Here is a 27,563-nt window from a genome sequence, read left to right as displayed (position 1 = left end):
TCACATCCAACAAGCTTGTCACAAACATCACACAGGTGATGATGCAGCAGCAGTTCATCATTGCTGTTGGCCAGTGCTGAATTTTTTGGCGTGGTAAACGGAATCATCCACCGAAACGCGCGTCGACTGTTACTCGCCAGATTCTTGTAGTCCCACGAGGGAGAGCAGCTTTTCCGTCGGCTTCAAGTCTCCTCTTTCGTGCAGGGCCACTGGCATTGTAACGCACATTCTGCATGATCGTTTTACTACGCACCGATGCCGCACGGGACAGCGAGCTGTTGTATGTAGGTACACTCCAATGCAGCGTTCCGGCCACACACATACACACACACACATACTAAAGACACGCAACGCGCAGGACGCACGCAGCGAACACGGAAGAACAAAAACCCATTCCATAGCGCCTGTTCATTCAACTCCACACTGCGCTAACTGCGCACATGTTTCCGACTGCGGGCTCGGCTAGCGCTTCGACTTCGCCATGGCTAGCCATGGCCAATTTGCGCTGCCGCTGGTGGTAATAACGTTCATGCAACGAAAAGAAAAAACGATATATCAAACGATTCAGGTTGTGACCTAAAAAAGCTACCGTAAAATTAAATACATCTTATATGTTTTTGCCGTTGTGCGCCTTTGCGACATCAGCGACGTGAGCTTGAGCGCGAATACGCGAATGGCGCTATGAATTTCCCGTGTTTCTCCGTAAATTGCAAATGGCGCGGCTGCGCCGCTAACTTTTAGACATGCTTGCAGAGGTAGTCGGTGCGAACAGTTGGAAGTTCAGTCGACTGGAATTGCTCAAGGAAAGTCAGCGGCACTGCATTTTTATTGTTTCTGTGCATTGCGAGTGACTTTGGCGGCAGCCACTCGGCAACGTCTCCGGTTTGGCGAACTTGTGAGAAGGTGAGCCTTTTGTTCTCAAATTTTGAAAGCGGTTTTTTGTTTGTATTGTAACCCTGCGTCTCGTCGCATGTTATGTTCACGATAACATCAGTACAACGTGCATGCGCTTTCTGTCTCTATTTAGAGTAATATTGGTCGATCAGCGTAAACTTTTGGATTCAATTAAGCACGAACTGTCCATGTTGGTACTGCGTGTCGAATGTGTTTTGAGATGATTCTGAGCGGGAGATGGTGTTCGGATAATTTGTGTACTACCAGATATAGTCTAGACATTTGAAACCATTTATCACACTGAAACAAAGTTGGAAAACTGTTTTGTGTTCATGCATCTGCTGTCCTTAAACTTGACTTTTCGGCAATCATTCGCATGGCTCCTTTGGATCTGGAAAATTGACTACTGTTGCCAGGGGTGCCTGGTAGCAGAGCTCCTGGGGACGCCCAGTGGGTCATTTGTTTGTCCAAGTGCCCAGTACCAAAGGTACCATTCCTGACATTTTTTCCCAGTCCGTTAACCTCATATTCCTTGCAAAGATTACAGTATGTAATCAGGTAGTAAAAAAATTGGTAACTTCTGCATATTTCAGAACAGTTCAGAGAAATGCACATGCAGCATCAGTATTCTCTCGGTAGAATTTCTGAGACCTGGATTCATTTCTTCTAGGACTGTGGCAAGCAGTAAGTCAACTGTACATAAATTTATTTTCCTCTGGTGCAAAGTAAAGAGTGCAAACGTCATAAGACAAGTCTCTAGTCTGTTTCATTCTCACTGCATTTGGCCAAAGCATAATATGAAATGCTGTATGTTTTATGCCCTAGTTTCCTTTACATTGAGCAGTAGATATTGACAGTGAATAGCAAGGCAACTCCACTCGCTGACGGTTTTGCCTTCGGCAGCAAAACAGGGAATACCTTACCCCATGTGTTATCTCGACAGACTGAAAACTGCAATGGACAGCTGCGTCCACAGCTGCTATCACCTCCCAAGTGCATGCGCTCGTAAGACACATAATAACTCTGGATTGCCATTAACATAGCCTTGCTCATTGCAGTTGCCGATAAACACCTCATAAGTGGTACTATTATGCACTCTTTTCTTTGGCACTATGTATGAGCTTCTGTTTTCGTGCTTTCTAGAAATAATGCATGCAGTTTTGAACTGCGAAAAGAGAATTTACGTTTAACTAGATTGTCATATCAGTATGTTACAGCCAAATTGTACATTGATGTCAGTGCTGGTGGTTTCTTTTCATTATTTTAGGAGAATGTTATAATTTTACCTATAGCAAATAATAGCCCTCACTAATTAGCTGATTTTGTCATGTCCAGTATTCTGATATGCTAAGCCACCAAAGCATGATTCAGAATGTTGTCAGAACTAAAGGCACTGAGTCTTTCCTGTCAGTAAAAAATGTGCTTTATACCCCTGTCACATGGCATTCCTCGAAGGCCTTTCCAGCAAAGGCACCATTTTTCACCAAAGGAGCGAAAGCTTAAAGGAGCAGCGATGCAGCTACACGGTGCAGCCCAAAGGTGAAAGTCGTTCAGGCTTAGCACCCGCTGCTATACTCGAGGTGGCTGAAGTGAGTGTTCTAAAATTAAAGTGGTGTATTCTGTTCATTCGTTGAGCTTTGACAATTTTTTATTCTGATTGCTTCCTTAAAAGTACTGCAATAGCTACTCTCATCAGCAGGAGCAGGTTTTGTACGTGTATTGCCTTGGCCTCCATGGGCGCTCGGTGTTGCCGCAACACTTTCACTGTCTTGAAATTTGAACATAAAACATAAACACCCGTACAAAAACCAAAGCCAGACACACCTTTCGTATTTGAAAAAAATGTTTTCAAACATTATTAGCTTATGTATTTTTTTTATTGCTTTTACTTTTTGACTTTGGATGGTACTGCGATCACAGCTTCTCGAATGCCGCGTCTTCGGGCTCCGAAGGTCTCGGTTGAGCGCCTTCGCCTCCAAGGCCCTTAGCGACAAAGGCGCAACATTTGTACCGGGTAGCTGCACTCCTTACGCCTTTGGATATGATTCTCAAAGGCCTTTGCGGTGCCCGTGTGACAGGGGTATTAGTGTGGTATGGCTGCTTGAACACCTGTCCCTGGTATCTCACAAACTGAATAAGGAAGGGAAAAGCCTCAGGGTGCTTGCCGACGTTTCGACAAGAGGACTTGTCTTTGTCTGGCAAAGTGTTCATCATTGGTGGGGTTTAGATAAGGTTTTCACTTCGAGGCGAAAGGCCTGTTGTGTGGGACGAGGGTGCGATATGGGAAGGGCGTTACGATGGGGAGCATGAACCTTGACCAGGCATGATAGCTGCTAAAGAAGATTAACCGGTTGACCTGCAAAACTGTGAAAACAAAAAAGCCCAATTCAGTAGAAACGAATCTCGGGGTATGGAGTGTGGATAGTGGGCTTGAATGGCTTTATGTCCAGCCACAACAGGTGGCTTGGTATGGCTGGCTGCCTTTTCCTGAAAAACTAAGATAAAGGAATTAAGGAGCATGGCAGAATAAACTACCAGGGGGGGTGGGGGGGCAAAATAATTTGAAGTAAAAAGAGAAAATGAGGGCAGGTTCGGGGAAAAGGCAAAAAGAAGGGGGAGGGGGAGGAGTATGGCAGCCAAGGTTCCGAGAAGTGATGTCAGGAGGTGCAGGGCGTAAGGTTAAAGTATAACGATAAATTAAAGAAAGCAGGAAAGGAGGGGGAAAATGGGGGTTGGGAAACCTCTGACCATGTGCAAGGCCTTTTCAAATAATTATGCCAATTCCGGAATGTACAGAGCTGGCCACATTTAGTGCAAACATGTGAGCGCATGGCCGCACTCTTTAGAGGTCCACTGTGTGCGGCGCAGCCACTCATCGCTGCAAAATGGCGCAAGAGGAGATGCACCTGGATGTGGTGCTTCGTGTCATGTTACACTTCGATGTGTGGCAATGTCAGACACAGTGGCCCAAAGAGCACAGCCATGTGCTCGCGTGTTCGCACTAATGTAATGTAATGTCCCTGACGGGACCCTTAAGGGTTAATAAATGATGAATAAATGATAAGAGTGGACAACCCTGTACTTGATTCTAAGTTTCCTCTGTATATGTTGACCCCAGACGAAAACAAGTTGTCTTGTCGAAACGGCAAGCACCCTGAGATTTTTCCTTCCCTTGTTCACTTTTTGAGTGTCAAGAAACCATCTGCCTACTCTCTCTGTACCATGCACTCCACATCTTGTACGGTTATCTTTGTATGTATACACCAGTGATAAATCATGAAGGAAATCAAGGGATTTGTATTTGTATTGCTTAACACTTACTTTAAAGCTATATCATGAGGGTATAGTTGAAAATGTGCTACGGGGGCCTGGTTGTGTGTCGTGACTGGTTTCTCTTTATCAGGGCTACTTGACAGCCACCATGAAACGCAGGCTTTTGAAAAGTCGTTCCTCATATAAAAGAGCGTTTCCACTGTTACAGTGGAAATGTTATTTGCTAAAAACTTCAATCATTGCAGTTCAGGGATTGATATTTTTCAAATAACTAACCTGAAGTTCAAAACCTGCAGAAGGAACTATGTAACTTTTTTCCTGCCTTAAAAACCCAGTACTTATTTGCCAGTTTCAGCAAGCAGAGGTCTGTTTCATGGCACATACTTTGCACTACCTTGCATGAAAATTGTGCAGTACAGGCCCACCATAAAACTAGGGGCATAGTATACTGCTTGTATGCAACTACTTTGGCGTTAGACCATGCATAGCATGGTCTTAAAGTTATTCTTTTCATTTGCAACTGGTTCATAAAAGGCCTATTCTGGCAAAAGGCATTTAGCAAAATTATCTTCCTGTGAATGCTTCTAAGGATAACTTTAGTTCATTCAGGAAAATATATATTGACAATATCTCTTAAAGGCATGATTGTCCATATTAGCTCTTGTTACCTCACAGTATTTAGTTTTGTGCCTCCAGCATCACTGACTTGCATCATATGTTAAATAGAGTGGTAAAAAGCTCGCTGTTAGTTTAAACCATAACTCATGATGGGGCTGTGCACTTTTTGTTGTGTTACATGAAATATACTTATGTATGAAACAATTTCTTTCAGCTGCACCTCACATGATTCAAATTCCATCAGAAGAAAGGCTGCAACACAACATTGCTCTCTACCTGTTGCTTTCCCAGCACATAACATGCCATAACAGCACATAGCAGGTAAGATGTGAACAAAAACAGTGCATGTATATGTTCCACACATGCATTTTGTGTACTACCAACACTATGATATGATTAACTATGTCATGTAAGAGAGAGCACACAAATCTTTTTTTGTATATATTGCAGCATGGTTATTTCAAGTTTTAAACTGGCCATTGAAACGACCCATTGTATCACCGCTGGTTACCCGATGGCACTGGGGATCGAACTCCACACCTACCGCTTGCGAGGCAGATGCTCGGACCACTAGGCCACTCCTGCGGTCCCCCCACTGATGTTGCTTACACCAGGCGCTGTTAAAGCCCCGGTATGTATGTTAAATGCGTTTTAGAAAACCATTCACTTCCAAAGTACCATTTCATCTTTATAGCAAAACCACAGTTCGCCTAGCTAGACAAACCTGCTGCATACAAGCCAGCAGAAGGGTTGCACATACATGCTTCGTTAGGAAAACATAAAAATCAAGCAGAGCCTGCCCTTCATGGTGCATTATACCCTGATTTTGAGCAGTGATCAAGATAGGCTGGTGGTCATTTCATTGAACACTTGCATGATAAATTCGTAGAATCGAAAAGACAAGTACTATTGCAAAATCTTCAAACAGTGTTTATTCTCAGAGAAAACATATCATGAAAAAAGTGTTGGATTAGTTATGGTGCACCTTGTATGAGGAAAGGGGCTCCCACTTTGTGAAAGGCTTAATTCTGGAATAACGACAGCGTTTAAACTAGTTGGGTTACCATGTTTAGATAGTGGATGTGCTCAAAAAGACACTGGAAGTAAGCGCACTGTGTGGAAATCTTTCTGTATCCTTGTCTTTTCGAGCGCTTTCACGATCTAAACTTAATTTTGCAAGAGAGCAAGGAAAACAAATATTTAAATTCTGATAATTAAGGATAAAAGATCATGTTTCATTGTGTTGCTTAAAGTGTACATTGTATCACTATTGCTGTATTGCAGCACTTCTGTCGTGGCCTTGCATTGCAGCCTCTTGACTTTTGTTTATATAATAGGCAGTCCTTTTTTTCATTCGATTGCAACACTTTAGGAGTTACTACAGAGTTGCGTGGTAGCGAACTCTCAGATTAACGGTTTGCATTATTACGCCCGCATAACTTGCTAAGTGTTTCACTGCAGTCTTGTTACTAGTACAGCCTCTTGAAAGTATTCAGCCTGGTGGTCATTGAGGGTTACTGTTCACATATCAAAATGCCGGATCAGCTGTATACTCTTTACAGCTACCAGAACTATGGTACATTTCATGACATGCTGGCTGAAGAGTGCTGGAGCACCAGACTGGAGATTTGGATGAAACAATTTTCAAATGTGTGCTCGGTATCACGCTGTTTTGTTCCAGTTGTGGAGAGGTTTTCTTTTCAAATTTGTTCTGTCAAACATTTAAATTTTGGGCAATATGTTGTTGCCTTTATCTTGTGTTCTCTTTGTTGTTGAGGTTTAATATTTTTGGCACAAGCACTCCACTCTATTACTTTTCAGTATAATTTAAAATTTGTAGGGCACGTCATGAAGAATAATACTTCTACTTGAATAATCTGTATGTGTTTATGTTCTCATTGTTGATATAAAAACTTAGTTGAGACAGCTTGTATTTTAGCTGTGGCTAGAATTTTTAGGAGAGCCTCAGTAACATAATCACATGACCAACACAAACTTGGTATTATTGTTTGTGCAATGAAAAACAGTTTTAAAATAGTTAACAGCTGTCAGTGTAGGACTGGCCTAAAATGTTTTGTGCTCTATGTAGCTCTTCTCTGAGGCAGGATTAATTCATCTGCACCTGCAGCCTGATACCGCCAAGATACCAATTCTTGGGTGAACTTATGATTTTTTTTCACTGAGCAAACTTGCATCATCTTGAAGCATGGAACTTGAGCTGATTCTTAACAGCTCTAGTGTAGCGAATTTCATTATCCTCATTGCTTAGTTTACATTCACCTCAGGACAATGGCCTTTTCCAGTTTATTTATCTGTGTCTTGCACCAGCTACATGCCACACTATCAGAAATCACCTAATCTTATCTAGTGAGCTTATAATCAGCTATCTCCTGCTATATTTTCCTTAGGGTGAAATTCATTTTGTTGCGATACAATGCACAAGCTGTTTCCTGGCGTGGTGCTCAGCTTATCTGGAATGAAATGCTTGGGAAATGGGTCTCTGATTTCACCTTGAGTAGACGAAATTAACTTGTGCTAAGGCACTCTTTGGCCACAGATGCCCTTGTGCCATTAAAATCCATCAAATTCATTATGTTGCCCTAAGATACCATTGGTGATTCATTCTCTGCATTGTATGCCCTGGCCAGATCCATTTTCTTCTTTTAATTTCTGCCAGAATATTAACAACTTCCTTGTTCATCTCTGTTATGGTTTCACTCGGTCAGTTGTTCTATTAATAATTATAATCACTTTATTGAAAACATATTTTGGGCTAAATGGCATCAAGTTTGTTACTCTGCATAATGATATATATGTTTGGTCTTGTATGTCTTTACTTGTGTGGTAATGTTTATTTTGTGCTCACTATCTAAACAACCTTATTTGCCTATGATATCCTAAGCCCTTCTATACCTATTTTCCTTCCCCCTGGCTCTTTTTCTTTTCAGTCATTCCTCCTTTTTCCTTTACACCGGCCATTGGTCACAAGGCTGCTGTGGGAACGACAGTCAGCACTGGGCCCTTTTTTGTTCATGGAACCTGCACTGCTACTATTAGCACATAGTACGTTATCAGTATTTTTGTGATACTGCATTTATTGTTATTTATGAAGTAGTTGGCTAAGGCAATGGTAGCAGTGTTGGATATTGCAATATATTAAGCATATATCTCACTTGCAATATATGAGTGTGTTCACTATTACACTACCCTCTATTTCTTTCAGTTCAGTTATTTGGCTATAGATATATTGTGCTGCTTTCCTAGTTTAGTCCACTCAAACTAAAACTTTGCTCTTTGTGTCACAGGTAGAATCTACAATGATTGCTGCTCTGTGTCTTGTAAGCAGGAGGCAGTGTTCAATGGAGCCATGAACTTTCCTTGGAATTGAAAAGCCTTTGCCGTATTATGCGCTGAACCATGAGTGTGAAGAGGAAAATGTCATGTCTTGATTTCTGCAGAGGTGAGCCATTGCGGTGAATCCACCAGCGCGAAAGACAGGGATGAGAAAGGAGACAAGACAGGTGCTGACTCGCGACTATAGCTTATTGGTGTGAACAGGGAATATATAAAAAGCCAAGCAATACCATAAACCATGTAGTTACAGATAAGCATACAGGACAACATGAGTCAAAAATCGCCCTCAACATTTCCCTGATCGAGGTAGTCCAACTCATTGTGTGCTAACACGATAGACAAAACACACATTCTTCACGGAGTCATAATATGTGTCTAGCCTCAATAATCTCCCATTTAATCTCTCTGAATTTACTGCCAAAATGCGTGTTGCCAAAAGGAAAGGGTAGCAGACTTCACATCCCGTGCAGTGTACAGCAGAGTTACCCCAACCACCTAGCCAAGCCCCTACCCTCTTGTGTTCCTGTAGTCTTACATTCATACACCTTCCAGTTGCACCTACGTAAACCAGACTACAAGATAATAATATTTGATACCACATTCATTTTACAAGGTACATATACATTTCACTCTACACGTGTACTTTTCTCGAGCCACATTCACAGAATTATTCTTAAAATTTTACATGCTTTAGACAACGTATTAGGGGCCGAGAAAGCCATTTTTACATCATACCTTCTGGCCACATTTTTCAAATTTTGCGACAATTTATGTACATACGGTAACACAACTGGTCTTTTGGCATCTCGCTGGCTGGCCCCAGCCAGATTGTGCCGATCGCCGCAAAACTGTCTCAGCTTCTTTAACAATTGATCATATGCTCTTGCAGTAACAAGGTTTGGAAATCCTGCGTTCGTTAACCTTAAAATCTGCTCTTGGAAACTAGTCGTCATGCTGTGAAAGCATAATTTCATCAATTCTGAGCCCGCGCTAGAAAGCGCAATGCTATCTTTCACTAGCTTGGAATGGTATTCATGTAGCCAGGTAGCAGCTTAACACTCGCCAGCACACATGAAGTGTGCTGAACATCAAGCTAAGGTCCAGAAACCACAGCTCTTTTTCTTGGGACATTTGCTCTAAGGTAAACCTGAGATAAAGGCCTTGCTCCTTAAACAACTTGAGGAGATGTATAGGTCCCGAACTATCACAACCTTTATAAAAGACCAGAAAATCATCGACATAGCAAAAGATTTTTCCCCCAGCCCATGCACATTCTAGACAATTATTCTATCCACCCTACTCAAGAAAATATTTCTTAGCACAAGGTCAACCTTTGAACCACTACATATTCGAGACTTTAGAACACATACCGCACTGCACTACTCTACAAACATGCTCTTCAAATAAATGCTATTCAATAACATGCTCTTCAGATAAATTTCAGAAAAGGATTCATGCAAAATTATCTCTGGTTATTTGCAAAAGCATCTGTCTACTTCGCATCTTGAAGATCCATTTCTTGTACTCAATTCGCAGTGTGGTTGAGTATCTTAAGAATGACAATCCAGCGGATTGTCTTGTGATTAGTGTCGATGTAGAACTATTTTATTCTATCCCGTATGAAGATCTTGTGAAAAGCTTATGAATGTGTATATCGGAGCACAACGATGAGCTCGTGTTTAGGAATGGGTGTGTAACATAAGTCTTTTTTGGCACTTGCCTCCTTTTATTTGAAGTGAAGAGCATGTTTGTGGAGTATGGCAGTGCGGCATATGTTCAAAAGTCTGCTAAATGTATCGATTCGAAGGTTGCCCCTGTGCTAAGCAATATTCTCTTAAGCAGGGTGGAAGGAATGATTGCCAAGAAATTGCATGGGCTGGGGGAAATCTCTCGCTACGTCTATGATTTTCTGGTCTTTTACAAAGGTTGTGATAGTGTGGGACCTGTACATATTGTGAACTTGTTTAAGGAGCAAGGCCTTTGTCTTAAGTTTACCTTGGAGAAAATGTCCCAACAAAAAGAGCTGCGGTTTCTGAACCTTACCTTGATGTTCTGCACACGCCATGTGTGCTAGCAATATTCACCCAGGAGTGTTAAGCAGCTACTTGACTGTTGGTCGAACAATTCTAAGCTAGTGAAAGATAGCATTGCGTCGTCAAGTCTAGGCTCGGTATTGGTGAAGCCATGCATTTACAGCGTGACAACTGGTTTCCAAGAGAAGATTTTAAGGCTAATGAAAGCATGATTTCCCAACCATGCTATTGCAGAAGCGTGCGATAAATTGTTAAAGCTGAGCATATAAGATTGGGCAAGTTGGTCTGACATGCTAAAGATAAGAATGGCGCAGCATCAAGTAACGAGGACAACAGGAGAGCACACCCACGCACAAGTGCCATCCTTGGAGCGGATGCAGAATCTAAGAGCGTGTACTTGACATTCAGCGTTGGCAGCCAAGGATCGGGCTCGTTCAATCTTTAGCGTTCAAATCCGTGTTTCCTCGTTTCCTTGACTGTCAACGCTGAATGTCAAGCACGCGCTCTTGGATTTTGTATCTGCTCCAGGGTTGGCACTTGTGTGTGGGTGTGCTGTCCTGCTTTCCTCGTTACTTGATGCTGTGCCATTCTTCCCTTTAGCATGTTAAAAGCTGAAACCCCTTCGCAGGGACTGGCATGATCAGGCTGGGGCCAGCCAGTGAGATGCCAAAAGACTGACTGTGTTGTTGCAGATTGTTGCAAAATTTGAAAACTGTGGCCAGAAGGTATGACGTAAAAATGGTGTGTTCGGCCCCTAATAAGTTGTCTACAATCTGTAACATTGTTAATAAGTTTGTGAATTTCGTTAGGGAAAAGCACATGTGTCGAGTGAAACGTGGCAACATATATGTGCCTTGCAACCATTGCATGCATTGCATACCATTATCATGTGGTTGGGTTTATGTTGGTGAAACTGGAATGTGTATCAATGTAAGACTACAGGAGCATGAGAGGTATTTGGATATTGGTAGGGGCTGTAACTTATCTGCATATTACAAGGGATGTGAAGGCTGCTAGCCATTCCTTTCGGCAACACGCATTTTGGCACTACGTTCACAGCAGATTAACCAGAAAATTATCGAGGCTAGACACATCTTATGACTCGGTGACGAATGTGTGAGTGTGCTGCCCATAGCGTTAACATGCAGCGGGTTGGACTGTCTAGATGAGAGGAATGTTAAGGGCAATCTTTTACTTATGTTGTGATGTGGCTTATGTGTAATTGTGTAGTTTGTGGCGTGTGGCTTTTCTGTATATACTCTGTTCACTTCAATAAACTTCAGTTGCGAGTCAGTGCCTGTTTTGTTTCTTTTCTCGTCCCTGTCTCGTGCTGATAGATTCAAGTACTTGTAGAGTAGATTCACTGAATTGTGTACTTGCAGAGGCTTGTGAAAAAATGAGAGGAATTTTCTTTCCTTTATGCGGAATGGAAGGTTGAAATTTTTTTACTTAAATGTTTGCAGCATTAAATTCTATTCGGAAAGGTAAAACCCACTTTATTGTACATTTTGTGTGCAATGATGCCGGTGGCTGCATGCAACTGAACACATTCGTCCAGGTTATCTAGCTAGCGTCCTTCTTTCTTGTGCCACATTTTCTGAAATAATATTTTGTCAGATTTATTTCAATCGGAATTTCTAAGAACATATTGGTGATCACATAATTTGGTGACACATATGACATAATTCAAAGCATGATCATTGGTATTTTTTAGTCTGGGGCAGTACAATGAGAAGTACATAGTATATAGTAAAATTAAATATGACCAGTCTAACATAAACAAAACTACTTTTTTTTAAAGGAAAATTTTGCTACCAAAGTGCTGGAGTGACATGGCATTATGAAGACGTGGACAGTGTGCTGTATTCATGATGGCACGAGAACTTGCCTACAGTGCTTCAGGTAACTGGTGAGTACCTTGGTGCTGTGCTTCTGCTAATGTAGCCAAATTATGTTTTTAATCTAAGAGCATATCTGAAAGCTTAAGCAAAAATTTAGTAGTATTTAGATATTCTTGCACCAGATACCACTGTGAGAATTAGTTATTAATGATGTGTCTCACATGTACCCTTGTCTGCTGAATATAGTAAGCATGGCTTTCGAGCTGAGTGCCTCCGACGTATGAAAAAAAAATGGCCACTGGGCTGCTCCACAACGCATGGAGCAGCCCAGTGTAGCACATTCAGGCTTCATGGAGTGGAGAATGAAGGCAGTAAATAATTTAAGAGTAGAAAACACAGCACAAACCACAGGACCAGGAAACTGACAGGACACACCGACCCTGATGACACTCTTTGCATGAAGGGTGTTATAAAGTTGCCTGTCATGTAGAGCAAGATGGAGGTCGCACAGGACGGGTGTTAAATATGAGTTGATGCAGACACCTGTCATTACGTAGTACTCACTGTAGAACTCGAGCAAGAAGCAAAGGTAACAGCTGAGCATGGCCACTCTTGTGCTTTCCTCCGCAAGCAATCTAGAATTGCACTTAGAAATCTTTTATGCTTTCTCTTGACATTACATCTTTGCTGCATGTGGCGAGGAAAAGTACATACCCTTGATGTCAAGTGACAGTGAACTCAGAGGGCTGGTAACAGCTCACTGAGGTGTTGTGGTATATCTACAGGGCACCTCATGAGAACAAAGAGCCCTTGAAGGAATTCTCTCAAAGTTTGTTGCCACATGGACCTCTTCGTAATCAATGACTCTAAAAGGCAAGCCTTCCTTTAGTGTCACAAAAAAAGGCCTAGGACATGGGTCTTTTTGCTTCTCCATTAGTGCCAAAATGTTTGCTAGCGAGATCTTTCGCAGATATATAATTATTTCACAAAATGTCAAGAAGAAGACTGAAGCTGCACCAAGCAGTACCAGTAAAAAACTTATCACAGCTGTTCAAAAAGCAGAAAGACTCATGCCTTCATCCTTATTTTGCATCAGACACATGAGGACACTTCGTCTTTCTGGGTCATCATTTTAAAAAGGTTCACATGGCAACGGCCTTTGGTTAAATTTCTGCCAAGAGCCCTTTTTTTGAAACTTGAGCATCCGTTCCTTGTGAGGCACACTGCAGAGATATTGGAATGCCATAATAAAAAGCGTCATAATCTGCCGCAACGGGCATGCCCGGGGACTTTCACTTCGTCTTGTCTTGCCTATAACAAATTGGATGGACGATAAATTCGGCAAGCGTCTCCCACCTTTTTGAGATGTTACCAATGTTCCTTGCTCGCTAAGTTGTGCATTTAGTACTATGTACAGGAAGGCACCTGCATTGAATTGCATCTGGCCCCCATCCTGAGCTACTTTCTATTTGCACAAAATGATAAGCAACTGTAAAGACTTTCATGCGCACAGTGCCGCCCGGGAAAGCGCATTTTGTGTGCTTCTTTCTGGACCTGTGGTTTTTACTGTTTACTGTTATGAGAAATGAATTTTGGGCAATAAATTATAACGGGTTGGTTCTCGGTGAATGGCTTTTGAAAGCTTCTACGAAAGCCGATTGTTCACTAGCGGATGGTTGAAATGTATTTGTGAAATTTATATTTGGTGTTGTGTGACCACTAAATGAGGATTTTTTTTATGCTTTTCAGATGGATCCGACAGCAATGTGCAGATGTACAATGTGTGTAGTTTGCCATGAAAATAAAACGTATGTACTTGTACTCACCCAAACACTTACCACTCTTTCATTCTAAGCTGCATTCTTTGTACGTATGCACTACATAATATGCGTAAAGGAAAGCCTTGTACATAATACTTATTTCTTCGGCACCTGGACGGCTATATCTGCAGTGAACATTGCGGGCAGAAGCTATACGAAGACGCATGTTCATGTACTACAGAAAGTACATAATTACAATACAGATAATTTCCGCTCTAGATGAAATGACTTCCGAGTAAACGGAGGACGTATGCATACACATTGCGGAAACTTCAATAAGAACAAAACATAAGCATTCGTTGTGAAAAAACGATTTCGGTCTCGTGCATAGCATGGCGTAACTTTCCGTTACCAAGAATGTGACAGTCGTCATACGGAGTCTCTGTTTCTGACATTTAGTCCGTACCTCATGTTGCGGAAAACCCTCCGGCAACGCATTACCAGCGGGTTTCTCTGTACTGCAGAGCATTTTTTTTTACAGTGTACCTTACGTTTTCGCTGATTCGGACAGGTGCTCCGGATCGCCGACTGAAGCAGGCCATAAAACATTTTATTTATTTTTTTGGTACTCTGAATCCCGTCAGGGATCTTAACAGGGATGTCGCTCAAAAGTACAATGAGATACAAATATAGCAATCATTAATCAATGTGTATGTTGAAACATTACACAAAATTATACATCAGCAAATACATGTAGGAGTTAAAATATATAATGAGGAGCATGTGACAAGAAATTAGTCGGACAAATAGTTATACTACAAGAAAAAAACAAGAGAGGGGGCAACAAATTCACAGTGACAAAAACACAATAATTACTGAGATGTAAGTAGTTCATTTTCAACAAGTGTGATCAAAGCACTTAATGTTGGACTATCAACAATGGACATGTTTAAGGTGTTTCATTCGCGTATAGCACGAATATTTGAAAGGGTCAGTACGGAATGGTTTGGTTTGGTTTATGGGTGTTTCACGTTCCAAGGCGACTCAGACTATGAGGAACGCCGTAGTGGAGGGCTCCGGAAATTTCGACCACCTGGGGTTCTTTAACGTGCACTGACATCGCACAGTACACAGGCCTCTAGAATTTCGCCTCCATCAAAATTCGACCACCCCGGCTGGGATCGAACCTGTGTCTTTCGGATCAGCAGCCGAGCGCCATTACCACTGAGCCACCGCGGCGGCCTCGGTACGGAATGAAAACTCATTGAGTGTGTATGTGGTCATTACGTGTTTGCCGCGTTTCTGATTTTTATATGTACCTTGAAGTGTCGAGTTTTAATTGGTTGTGTGTACATAAGTTTAAGGCGCGCTAGTTTTGCTCTGTATTGAAGGCCAAGTAGCCCTGGGTGCCTGAGTAGTTCTGTTGGTGAGTCTGTTAACGTGTGTTAAATTAAATATGCATTTGACTGCCTTCCTCTACACTCCTTTTAATTGTTTAATCAGCTTGTTAGTGAGAGGGAACCAAATAACATTAGCATGTTCTAGAACTGGCCTGACAAATGTTTTATATGCAAGTAACTTTGTTTCAGGTAGTGCTAGTTTGAGGCGTCTGTTGAAGAAAAATAATTGTTTTAGGGCGGTTGATGTGACATTGTTAACATGAGGATCCCATCTGTGGTCAGAGGTCAGTGTTATGCCTAAATATTTGTGTTCGCAGACCGATCCAATAGAAATTTTGTTCAATGCGAACCGAAAAATTGATCGATGTTTCTTTCTGGCTACGGACAAAGTAACTGATTTTTTTAACATTAATAGTCATCTGCCATCCTTCGCACCACTTGGTCACCGCGGCTAAAGAGTTATTTAAAGCTATATGGTCAGTGACAGAATTTTATTTCCTGGTAAAGTACACAGTCGTCAGGAAAAAGTTTAATAGTGTGAGAAATACTCGCAGGTAAACCGTTTATAGAAATTAAAAATAACACTGGGGCTAGAACACTTCCCTGTGGTACACCGGATGTTACATTTGCTGTTGCGGACTTCTCGTTGTTAATTTCGACAAATTGAGAACGGTCAGTGAGATAATAAATAACCCAGTCTACAGTGGGGCCAGCTTCTAAAGTTGCTTCAAGTTTCGTAATAAGTTTAGTGTGTTATCGATACGCGGTCGAAAGCTTTCGAAAAGTCTATGAAAATGAGGTCAATTTGCTTCTGCTGATCAATAGTGATGGATATATCATGTGTTAGTTCAATTAGTTGCGTGAATGTAGAAAATCCTTTACGAAAGTCGTGCTGAAAAACTGCTTTTATTTGGTTTTGTTCTAAATAGGCTGACGTGCTTTAAGATAATGTGCTCGAGTAGCTTGCATACTGTGCTGGTTAGTGAAATTGAGGTTAGTGAAGTGCTGGGTCTGAAGTTTGAGGGAACTGATTTGCTTCCTGTTTTGTGTATTGGTGTTACTTTAGCTGTATTGTATGCTTTGAAGATGCAGGGTGTTATATATTTTGTCGGTGTTCGGGTATAAAAATTCCTTCATCAAACTGCTGGTCTATTCCCGCCAAAATATAGCTCTCAGTGTGGCACACTTCGGCCTCCGTATTTTGACAAGTATTTGTACAGTTACAGCCCTCTTCCGGGCGCTAGTGTAGGGGGAATGTACGAAACATGGACATAGATACTCTGTGAAATAAGTGTACAAATAACATCCATAATGTGAATGTGCAAGTTAACTTCAGCAGTTGTCTGGACTGTGCGTAATGACTGAGAAACTGCTGTAGGCTGAGACTGCGGAAAAGCGAGCTGAGGAGATAGATAGATACATAGATTATTAGTAGCATACTCTTTTTATCTGGTGGGTGGCTGTAAATATCACACAGTTATTAATTCTTAACATGTTAATTTTTCTTGAAATCACTAATACGGCACCCGACAAGACGGAACACACAAAACGAAAACACGACGAAAATGACCGCACTCATACACCAGGCACCACCGGGTTAGCCGGCAGGTGAGCTTACCCTTAATCACTTCATCATCATCATCATCAGCCTGGCTACAACCACTGCAAGGCAAAGGCCTCTCCCATGTCTCTCCAATTAACCATGTCCTTTGCCAGCTGCGCCCACCCTATGCCTGCAAACTTCTTAATCTCGTCCGTCCACCTAACTTACAGCCACCCTCTGCTACGCTTGCCTTCTCTTGGAATCCACTGCGTTACCCTTAAGGACCAGGACTTATCTAGCCTTCGCATTACATGCCCTGCGCAAGCCCATTTCTTCCCCTTGATTTCGACTAGGGTATCATTGACCACCGTTTTTTTCCCTCACCCACTCTGCTCGCTTCCAGTCTCTTAAAATTACATCTATCATTTTTTTCTTCCGCAGTTTACCCTTAAATGAAGAAGGGAAGTTTGCCGAAATACGTTTCAGCTGTAGGCCTTTCTACTATTCCTTTTCACGGCGTTACCCTGTGGCTGTGGTAGTCACGTTCGAGTCTCATGCTTAATCTCTCCTTTCTTGTACGCGTCACTCCCACAGTCGGGTCCCCAACATAGCGTCGGCCATCAACCTGTTTGTGAAAAGTATAGTGCAACAGATGTAGAAGCAGTTGAAAAAATTGGCTGTGGTTTAGCTCTGGTTAACCCTAGTTGAATTGCGAAAGCTTTGTTTCCTCGGCACGTCACCTATGCAGCGTCTCATTCCGACGCTCTCGAGGACTCAAACCGGTCTCTTCCGCAGTTGACGAGTCACTCCGGGGCGTGGCACGCCTTTTTCTAGCCGCATCTTCGTTACGACGCTTCTCGAGTCGTGCAGCGCATTCTTCTCCTGTCTCTTGAGCGTGTTGTGTCTTCCTCGCTTCGTTCTGTCGTGGTTGCGTCTCTTCCGCGCTCTCCATAACGACTACAATATACTGCTGCTGCTACTACTGGTAGGAAGAAGGGAAAGGAAACTGCACGGGCCTGCTTACTGGCTCAAGCCGAGCCACGCTCGCTGCCGCGTGCTGAAAGTAGGAGAGTTTAAGGATAGGAGAGGAAATAAGATAGAAAGAAAAGGCGCCGCGCGCTAATAGGCCCATAGGTCCGAGCCGATCCCGGAGGCAGTGCAATAACCGGGCCGATCCGTGCCAGAGTGCGTCTAGCACTCCGCCTTATTCCAAAAATAAGTTGAATATCTCAGGTCCAAGGACAAGCAGCAGATATTAAATCAGGTAGCAGGTATCAGACCATTACAATACAATACACTCAGGTGAAGCGCATATATATATATATATATATATATATATATATATATATATATATATATATATATATATATATATATATATATATATATACCCTCCGTGAGGCGACACCTCATCTCCCTCTACCCCAGCGGAGCACGTCTGGTGGAACGAGCGGCGACGGCAGCGCCATCTGTTGGAGCGCTGCTGCGGCGTTGCTAGGCAACGGCGGCTCAAGGTCGTGCATACGGCATACGGCTCTCTAGATACGGCATGCGGCGCGACGAGCCGAAATGGCTCGCTGGTTGGCGTAGTAAAACTTTCGCTTTAAAAGCGGTAGCTGCGGCGCAAAGCCGGCGTGGAGCCGGAAATGTCGACTGACGATAGTGGCGCTGGTGTGCTAGTCACGAAAAGATGAGCATAAGGCGCTACACCGCCGTCTCCGCCACCGCTTCGCCAGCTTCGATGGTCGCGAATCTTTCAGGTCGTTTGCGGCTTGGAAACAGCCAGAAAAGACACGGTCTGGGTCAGTAGCTCCGCAGTGTGCTAAGGTCGACTGCAGTTCCTGGTTTCTTATGAAAAAACAATCGCAAGGTGCTCTTACCTTCTGTGAACTTCCTTGGAAATAAGAATGGGCATTGAACTGAGAACTAGATAACGCACTTCGTGCTTTCCCACTGCGCGTTGCATGCCGACAGGTTTCGCGCGACGCTAGGAAATTAAGCTCGCGTTCCGGCTTTCTACACAAACTGCTTCACACGAAGGGCCGCCCCCCCCCCCCCTTTTCCACTGCCTCTATTTATGGTGCAGTGTAGTAGAAAGATCTGCATGCATCTTTCATAGCCTAACATCGCGAAAATTTTGCGGCAATGGTGTCGATAGCGTTCCTGTTAACGTCTAAGCTGACGTGTGGCTTGCATTAGTTGATTTCAGTAATCAAGTTACTCTCACGGGACCGCAGACTCAGAGAAAACGCGAGGGAGCCTCAGAACGAGACTCATGCGTACACTGGCTACACAAGACTCGCCGGCTTTTGCCCACAGTTACGTGAGCACGCTTCTGTTTAGACTCATATGAACGAGGTCTGTAAACACGGGTGGTGTTAGGAATTGAGATATTTTTTTTCTATTTTGCGATAAGGAATTCGTTGATAACGTCATAACTGTAACGCAGTATAGCAGCATGTGTGTTAGTTGTTATTCAAAATTTTGTAACTGGCGCCTACTATGCAGGTACGTTCGCTATAAGACCACACTCGAGGATGTCGTACAGCTTGGCAGAAGAGTGCTGGGCACCAAAGACATTCTCCGCGCTGACAGCTTTCCCGAGCTCATCGAAGCCACCCTGAGGGTCTCGCTAACATTTGGCATCTCCTCCACTGCAATTAGCCTCAACTTTATTAATGTCTCTGGCCGAACAATGGTTCATATCTCCGCCGGGAAGTGTCTCATGTCGAAGCTGGCCCGCGTTGTTGAAAAAGATCTCGGGCCTTTTCTCGCCAGAATGCTCAAGAGCCTTCCCGACACAGGAGACGTCAGCGAGACTGTCACGCAGCTCGTCAAGCTCGACGCCGAACTATGCCAGTCAGCGAACCCGCAGAACAGCACAGACGACACTGAACAACTGCAGACATTCTTGGAGGACCTTTTGCTCGACATGAAAGCGGAAGACTGGATATTCGCCGTTAACAGAGTATTACCGTCCACGCTGCAAATAAGGCCCGAGGAGACCGCTGTGGTGACTGGCAGAGATTCCATTAAGCGGTGCTTCGAGCTGATCGTTGAATCTGGGCTGAAAAGGGCGGCGACCTACCTCGCCACTAGCCTGGATGCTGAAGTCGCCGGCCTCGAGAGGGAGAAGCAGCTTGTGGAGAACTATGACCACCTCATCATTCGCTTCTGTCTTGGTCTCTCCCAGCGGACAGTTACAATGACGTGGCTGAGCATTGTGGCCGAGTTTGTTGCCAAAGCTGAAGATGGCGCGACAGTCGTGCGCGGCATGTTTCGCGAGCTCCAGTCAGCAAACTACGGTTCCACCTCTTTCTGGCTACGCGATGACAGCCGGGAACGGGCTGCGGAGGTATTCCAAGAGACCTCACTCGCCATTGGCATCTACGACTCAACCGCTGCAGAATCCGCCGCCGACTACAGCGATTTCCGGCCAAGCTTCGGGGCCATGCGAATATTCATCTCGCGTTTCTTGGAGACGCTGAGACACAACCAAGAGGTACGTCTCCGGACTCCGCCCACTCGAACTGAGCTTGTGCTTGCGAGCGTAGATCCTTTCGGGGACGTCGGCTACGTGCCCTCACTCAAGACTGTACTACTTCCGGCGGTCTTTCTGACCGAGCCATATCTCTACTCGAAAGGGGTGCCATTGTATTTCAACTACGGCATCGTCGGTTCGCTTCTGGCTTCTGGGCTCGCCAAGGCTGTCATGGATGCGCAGGGGCTCGAACCTGACCGTCAAGGAAGCACCGAGCGCCGGCGAAAACTGGAGCGCAACGTAACTTTGGCTTGCCTCCGCCGCCTGCACAATAAGCTCGGCTTCAAACAGAACGTCTCCGGGACCCCTGAAGAGCAAGACGTCGCCATGTACGCGTTGGCTCAAGGCGCCCTGCTGGCCCACGCGAGCTTAGCGGCCGACTTGAAAGCCTTGGCCATGGACCAGGAAGAATACGCTTCGGTCTGGCCCGAGGCCCAGACCACGTTCTTCCTGCGCTTTTGCCTCTGGTCGTGTAGCGGAACCCAGCACCCGTCTCCGCTGTCGCCGAAGGAGCGTTGCCTTCTGCCCCTGCACAACATGCCGGCTTTTGCATCCACTTTTGGCTGCGAAAACCGGAAGGACTTCTTCAAGAGCCACTGTTCCTTTTAGCGCATTTGCTGCCACGCCTTCCCGGAGTGAATGGTGTAACAAACACTTTTATTTTTATTTCCTTTACGAACCCTATTGTGCGCCCTTCCTCGCTGAATGAGAAAGCCGGTGGTTTTGCATCGCAGCTGTGAAGATGGACCCTTTCTTCCCGACGGCCGTAAACCAAGTTCCGTGTAATTGGGCACGGCAGACACAGTCGGATAGCTTGTTTTTTGGTGCATCTTATTGTATATTCGTTCGTTTGCCTTAGAAATTTAAAGATGTCTAGATATAACTGCTTAACTAATCGTTCTCTTCTGCGCTGAATGTTTAGGAACGTGCAGGCTGCAGGCCTGGACTGCCGGCTCAGAGACTGCCCTGATATAGCGATGTCAATCATAATTTATACTCGTGCAGAAAGAGCCTTCCTCGGGCGGCTTCTTTTTTTTTTTACACTGTATTGTTTGTAGTTTCAGGCTCCGCATTAATACTCGCTGTGCACTTCACTTTGTCGAAAATTTCGCCACTCTATTCATTTGTAGTCTGCAGACGTGTGAAATATTTTTCGTTGTGATCGGAACAAAAACGCTTTAGCACATATTTCTGTGATGCGTTATCTTCAGTGCCGCGACGTTTTTTTTTTTTTTGCTGCCATTGTCGAAAATTTTATCTCTAATGTTTTCCTTCTTGTTTTGAATTGAAAGTTTTTCTGTGTAAACTAACTCCTGGGCCATAACAAAGTATGAACGCGGAAAAGGCATCGGTATTCTGTTTGCCACAGTTCTACCGTGTATATTATTTCTGGCTTTATCGTGGACTAAATCCTCATGAGAAAGAGCGTGTAACGGTGTGATTGAATTAAACAAATCAACCTGCACTCTTGGTCTCGTAAACAGGCCAAACCGTGGCACTGGCGATTTCAACTGAATCCTGGTAATTTTTCTACTTTATTTTCAAAGCGCTTGTAAACATGGTCAGGTAGGCTCTCGCAGAAGAAAACCGGCGAGTTATCGCGCTGCATTCCAGGCACGCGACAGGAAATATCGCATGCAAAGAAGGAAGATAAACAGGGGCGGAAGGATGGCAGACCATCCATCAATGCGTGCGTTCTGCATTTCCGTTTCATTTCGTTGTTCCTTTTTGTTTACTACTTCCGTCCTTACTATTCGTTTTAATTTCGTCCAGGAATTATTTACCCCAAAAACTCTCTCTGCCCCCCAATTCTTGGCCAATCCCCCTATGTGGGCATGTGCCATAATATGTGGACAACAACAACAGACCATCAGAACGTTTAACAACAATATTGCTGTGATATTATATCCCCTACCCCACTTTCTCGTCATGATCCTCGTTTTCTTGATTATTTTTACTTGTCCGCATGCCTTTTCACTTCTGGCAGGTGATATCGCACTGAATGCAGGATATATTTGTCTTTCCTCACAAGCGGCGCTGTTGTCACAATTTATCTGATAACGTGGCGCTCAAAATGTGGTGCCCGTGGCTTTGACGAATATTTCTAATATTTATATTGCTGTACAATTCAGCGCCGTAATCCTTGCAGCCGCCAGGTGTCCGGGGCGTTCAAGTGGGCCAGATGTGTTTACAGCGCGTTCGCCCCTGGAAGCGATGGTCTTCGCTTCTCTTGCTACTGATTGCAATGCCCCCCCCCCCCCCCCAAAAAAAAAAAAAAAAATCCGCAGGGTTAATTTCTGGTCGCATAGGATCGGAGCCCATGAAAGAGAAACATGTATAGCATTGCTGTCATATTAGTTGGCCTAGTGTTGTGTGGAAGCGATCTCTTGATATATTCGCCGTTTGATCTACTGCATCCACATCGAATAGCGATTATTGTGAAAGATTTTTTCTTTAAATATCAAGCTGCATTGCAAGAATATACTTTGGAATGGCACTGGCGACGACACACGAAAGCGTCAACGATGGAGCTGAAGAGCACTTTTTCAGTTACTAGTAGTGGTGGTCTGCTAACGGTGCTTTATCATAACCAACTGGAATGCGAATTGAATCTTAGCTTTAATTTGGCCGCTCCTTACAAAAGACGTTAAAATATGTCAGAACACTTAAAATCACAATTCTTATGTAGAAACTGCTTTCAAAGATATATATGCTTCAGACTTAAGGACTGAAAAATGAAAATGAGGAGCAAAATACTTCGGTTGGCATCATCACCCTAAAAAGCGGGCTAACTGAAAGTCGAATAGAACTGCTAATGTTGTTAGGATTGATAAAAGAGCGAATAGGCTTATTTTTCACAGACTCCCACTTCGACAAATGAGCGAATGCGCATCCAGATTGAACAGCTCGAGTCTGCATTGTTACAGACGATGATAGATAGCTGTGTTAGTAAGTGGGGCTTAACTCCCGGCGTTCATGTGGGCTATGAGAGAGGCCACGCAGGGGAGAGCTGTGGATTCATTTCGACCAGGTGGGGTTCTTTAACAAGCAACGACAGAACACAGTCGTTTTAATGCAATTGCGTTAAAATCACCATGGGGCCCAAATGCATGGTTGGTCATAAAATTCGCCCGCTTGTTGAAGGGAAGTGATGTCACTAGACCGCAAGTGACGTAATTTCCGCTAAAGGCACCAAAATCTGCTAATGCTATCGCATTTCCAGCGCAAAATAAAATTAGGTGTCCCTGTATATATTTTCTTTCAGTAAGCTAGCACTAGATGCCTCGCTAGCGAAAGAATTGGTATGATATTAATGTGTTCAAACACAGCAGACGTGGCGTGCGAAAGCATCGCTTTAGCCTGATTGGCTCATGGTTTTGTTTTGCTAGGTTGTCGGCACATCTGGCGACATTAGACTCTGGTTAAGCTCTGATCGAGGTTAAGCTCTCGGTCCTGTTCGCGCCGCATATTGAAGTTGATGAAGCCGACGATGTGCAATGCACAGCGTGAGAGTGTGTTGCAGTTTAACACGAGGCGTGACCGGCTGCGGCGGTATCATCAATGCTCTCGTGCACTGGCCAGCGAAGCTGATCTGTTCGCTCCGCCTGGGGTTCGAAAGCCGGTCATGGCAATGTTTAGTTTATGTATTTATTTACTTAGGCTAGGCTTCAGCGATGAAACGCTTCTGCAGCTTTGGTCGAAAGTATAGCTTTCGCTCTAAAAGCCGTCCTGTAAGCTCGGGTAAGCTCGTGGGAACGTCGCGCCAGCTGCAGCCAATGGAAGGAGAGAAACTGACGAGCGAGAAAAGCGGCTGTGTGCGCATGGAGGTGCAGTGCGTGTCGGAGTTGCTGCACTGCACATCCTTCGCATCATTTCCAGTCTAGCCTTTCATTCCAGAGCAACTCGCATGTTCAAAAGGTATCATCCGCGGCGTGGACCCATCGGCCTCTCCTCAGGAACTACTTGACGACTTTCAGGACGCCGGTGTTGGCGTGTTGTCAGTTTACCGTTGCACCAGAGATGATAATCGCTCACGTGTGCCGACAGAGTTTGTGATTGCAACATTTGCAAGATCTTCATGCCCGTCTGAGCTTAAGGTTTGGCGCATAGTGTACCGAGTCGGCCCGCTACATCCTCGTCGGTTGCAATGCAGGGATTGCTGACGCCTTGGTCATAACAGCAAAGTTTGCAAATCTGCGACGCGTTGCCGACTATGCGGGCAGAACCATTCCGAGAACCTCTGCACATCTGAGGGTCCCATTTGCAGTCTCTGTGGCGGCATTCATCCGGCTGATGATGCTGGCTGTCCCAAACGTTCAGATGAGCCGAATTTTCTGGATATCATTCAGCAGAGAAGGTGCTCTAGAGCTGGTGCTTATCCACAATTAGACCAGAAGAGGCAATGTTATGCGGGTCTTGCTAGGTCATCTGGGTCTGAGGCAGAGGCGTTGCTGACAAATTCTGTGGTGTCAGCTGTCGAGAAGGCTCTGGCAGGTGTTGTGGACCGCATGTTGACTACCTCCAGTGAAGCTCTATCCCAGGACATTTCAAATCAGGTTGTTCATTCAACTGTTGGCCTTCCCGTTCTATCAACTAGTCCTTCCCATAGCCTCTCCGGTGTCTCTCCCCTGGCTCCTATTCCTGCTGCGTCCTCGTCTGTGCTTGTACATAGTGCCGGGGATACTAGCGTTTCTACCGTTAGCACTACGGACGTCCAGATGGCGAATCCTTCCCAGAAGCGTCGAGCCCCTTCCTCTCCGTCGAAGTCTGCCCTCCCAAGCAACAAAAGCAAGAAAGGTTCCCCCAGTATTCCTAATAAAACTGATGTGTTAAAGGAGGCTGTCACAGCCGCTCTGCTTTTGCAGTAATAATGGCGGGGTTAAAAGTACTACAATGGAATTGCCGTTCAGTCGTATCTTCTTTTCACTATTTACCCGACCTTGTCTCACAATTCGGCCCAGACATAATTTTACTTCAAGAAACTTGGCTTACTTCTATTAGGTCATTCTCTCTCAGAAATTTCCAGGTATTCCGAGCCGATCGCAATTGCAGCCGGGGTGGTGGCTTGTTAACATTAATTTCTTCTAAATTTTTTTCCATCGGGCGCATGTGTCACACCAAATTCAAAGACCTGACTGCGAATTGTTGGCCGTTGATATCGCAATTCTAAAGTGTGCTCCCCTTACCGTTGCTAATGTTTACTTTCCTTCAGGTGTCCACAGCATAGACAATTTAAATGTTCTTTTGTGGTCTAAAAATAGAGTGGTTATTGCTGGTGATTTCAATTACCATCACGTAATTTGGGGTTTTCTTCTTAACTCGTGGGCGGCACGCCGTCAAGCCGAGCTGGCTGCTACGAGAGACCCTACTTCGTTGCAGGCACGTACGCGATTGCACTATCTTACAGCTAAGACACGCAAATATGAACGCGACCTCTCATGACGGCAGTGGCATGCGTGGTGCGAACAACTTTCTGCAAAATCCTCGAATGCCTCACTCTGGCGAATGTTTCGTACAATGGAACACGGTCGCCGTTCTACTGACGCAGCAGAAACGCCATGCTTCGCGGCCAACTTGTCGCCAGACGATTTCGCCAAAAAAGCAGCGCGAAAGGTTTTTACAAAATACGATGCTGTGCCTTCTTCATCCGCTAGTTTAAATATGGCAGGCATCCCAGCGCATGTTTATCAAATGCCGTCTGATGTCGACGCAGATGGAATTGCGTTTCGTTCTCTATGCCTGAGTTGCTGGCTGCAATAGATGATGCGAAACGGAAAACATCGCCCGGCCCGGACAATATTCAGTACGAGGTGTACAAGAACCTGAGTAGCGCTGCACTCCCTCAACTACTAAACACAATAAACAAAGTATGGCTCGATGGCGTCGTGCCCGAGAGCTGGAAATACGCTGTCGTGATTCCTATCCCGAAACCAGGAAAGCCTCCGACATACCTTGCAAACTTACGACCTATCTCCTTAACTCCTACGCTGTGCAAGCTGGCGGAGAAAAAGCTAGCCACACGATTGTCATGGTTGCTAGAGCAGCACGGTTTTTATCACCCGGCACAAATCGGCTTTCGTCCATATATTGGTACAGAGGACGGGCTGGCTGTGTTGGCATCTGCAGTTTTGTCATCTACCCGCTGCTGCAATGTGCGTACCGTTTTAGCAATGGACGTTGAAAAAGCAGATGACATCAGTCATGCAGGCATTCTGAAGTCCATTGACATGCTTCACCTACCTCTGAGAGGGCGTAGTTTTGTCGAATCATTTTTGGAAGGCAGAAAATTTGCAATACGCCTCAGCGGCGAAGCGGTAGGATCATTTGTTCCTCTCTGCGGCGTGCCCCAGGAATCAATATTGTTGTATACGTTATTTAATATTGTTTTCATCACGCTGGCTTGGCGCTTACATGACATCCGTGACATAAAATTTATTCAGTATGCTGATGACATCACGGTGTGGAGTACTCACCAAGATCTCCGTACTCAGGAGGCTGCCCTTCAATCTGCCTTGGATGTTACCTCTAATTACGCATCATCCATCGGACTTCAGCTATCCGTGCATAAAACAACATACACGTCAGTCGCCAACCGCTGGGGACGCCGTAAACTTGCTGCAAGTCCAATCCGTCTTTGTCTATCAGGCACCCCACTACAGGAAAGTCTGATTGTAAAAATCCTTGCCTTAATGATTCAGCAATCAGGATCAGCGACTGCATGGCTTTCTCAAGCAAAAAGGCAAGCTATTCAGACTTTAGGTTTGATTAAAAGAATTGCTCCTAAAACGGGTGGCGCAGGCTCGTTCGTTGCACGGCAATTGGTGAGGGCTTTTCTGCAGCTACGTATCGTTTATCACGCCCAGTTTCAACATCTGACAAGAGCCCAATGGGATCGCCTTGAAGCCGTAAACCGAGAGGCTATGAGGACCATTACGTGCCTTCCATGCATCACACCGGTCATAGCTTTACAAGAAAATGCGCAGCTCAATACCATTGATGAGCTGGTGCAGCAGCGCCGTGATGCGCGCAGCCTTAAGGCCAGTCTATCGCACTCCACGCATGCACTGAGGACTTATGCAACGTCACGCTCCATTCTTCAGCCGCCGACGCCAGTTATTCCCCCATGGAAGTTTGTACAGCTCAGTGACAACAAGCCAACAGATAATCGCCGACCAACATCTGCTAATTCGGCATCGTTGCTACGGCAGAAATTTGAGGAACAAGATGCTTGCCTGCCATCCATTGTTGCCTATGTAGACTCAAGCATACAAGCCTGCGAAGCAACAACAGCGATATACTGACTGTG

At 44.5% G+C, this 27,563-nt stretch overlaps 1 protein-coding gene and 1 long non-coding RNA gene across 2 annotated transcripts in view; both read left to right on the top strand.

Moving 5' to 3' along the window:
* The window catches only part of LOC144097991 (uncharacterized), a 35,711-nt gene extending 13,989 nt beyond the window's left edge, over nt 1-21,722 (top strand). The window contains exon 5 of the mRNA XM_077630568.1: nt 19,225-21,722. Coding sequence (XP_077486694.1) covers nt 19,225-20,866 — 1,642 coding nt within the window. The 3' untranslated portion in view covers nt 20,867-21,722. The remainder of the gene's footprint in view (nt 1-19,224) is intronic.
* LOC144097376 (uncharacterized) lies at nt 709-5,410 on the top strand. Its single transcript, XR_013306996.1, has 4 exons — nt 709-903; nt 1,311-1,381; nt 5,000-5,106; nt 5,236-5,410. It is a non-coding gene; the product is annotated as an uncharacterized LOC144097376 (long non-coding RNA).
* Nucleotides 21,723-27,563: the final 5,841 nt, after the last annotated feature.

Source organism: Amblyomma americanum, chromosome 7, assembly GCF_052857255.1.
Source record: "Amblyomma americanum isolate KBUSLIRL-KWMA chromosome 7, ASM5285725v1, whole genome shotgun sequence".
NCBI classification, from domain to species: Eukaryota; Metazoa; Arthropoda; class Arachnida; order Ixodida; family Ixodidae; genus Amblyomma; species Amblyomma americanum.
Note: the sequence above shows the minus strand (reverse complement) of the source record. Positions and strands in the feature narration are given on the sequence as shown.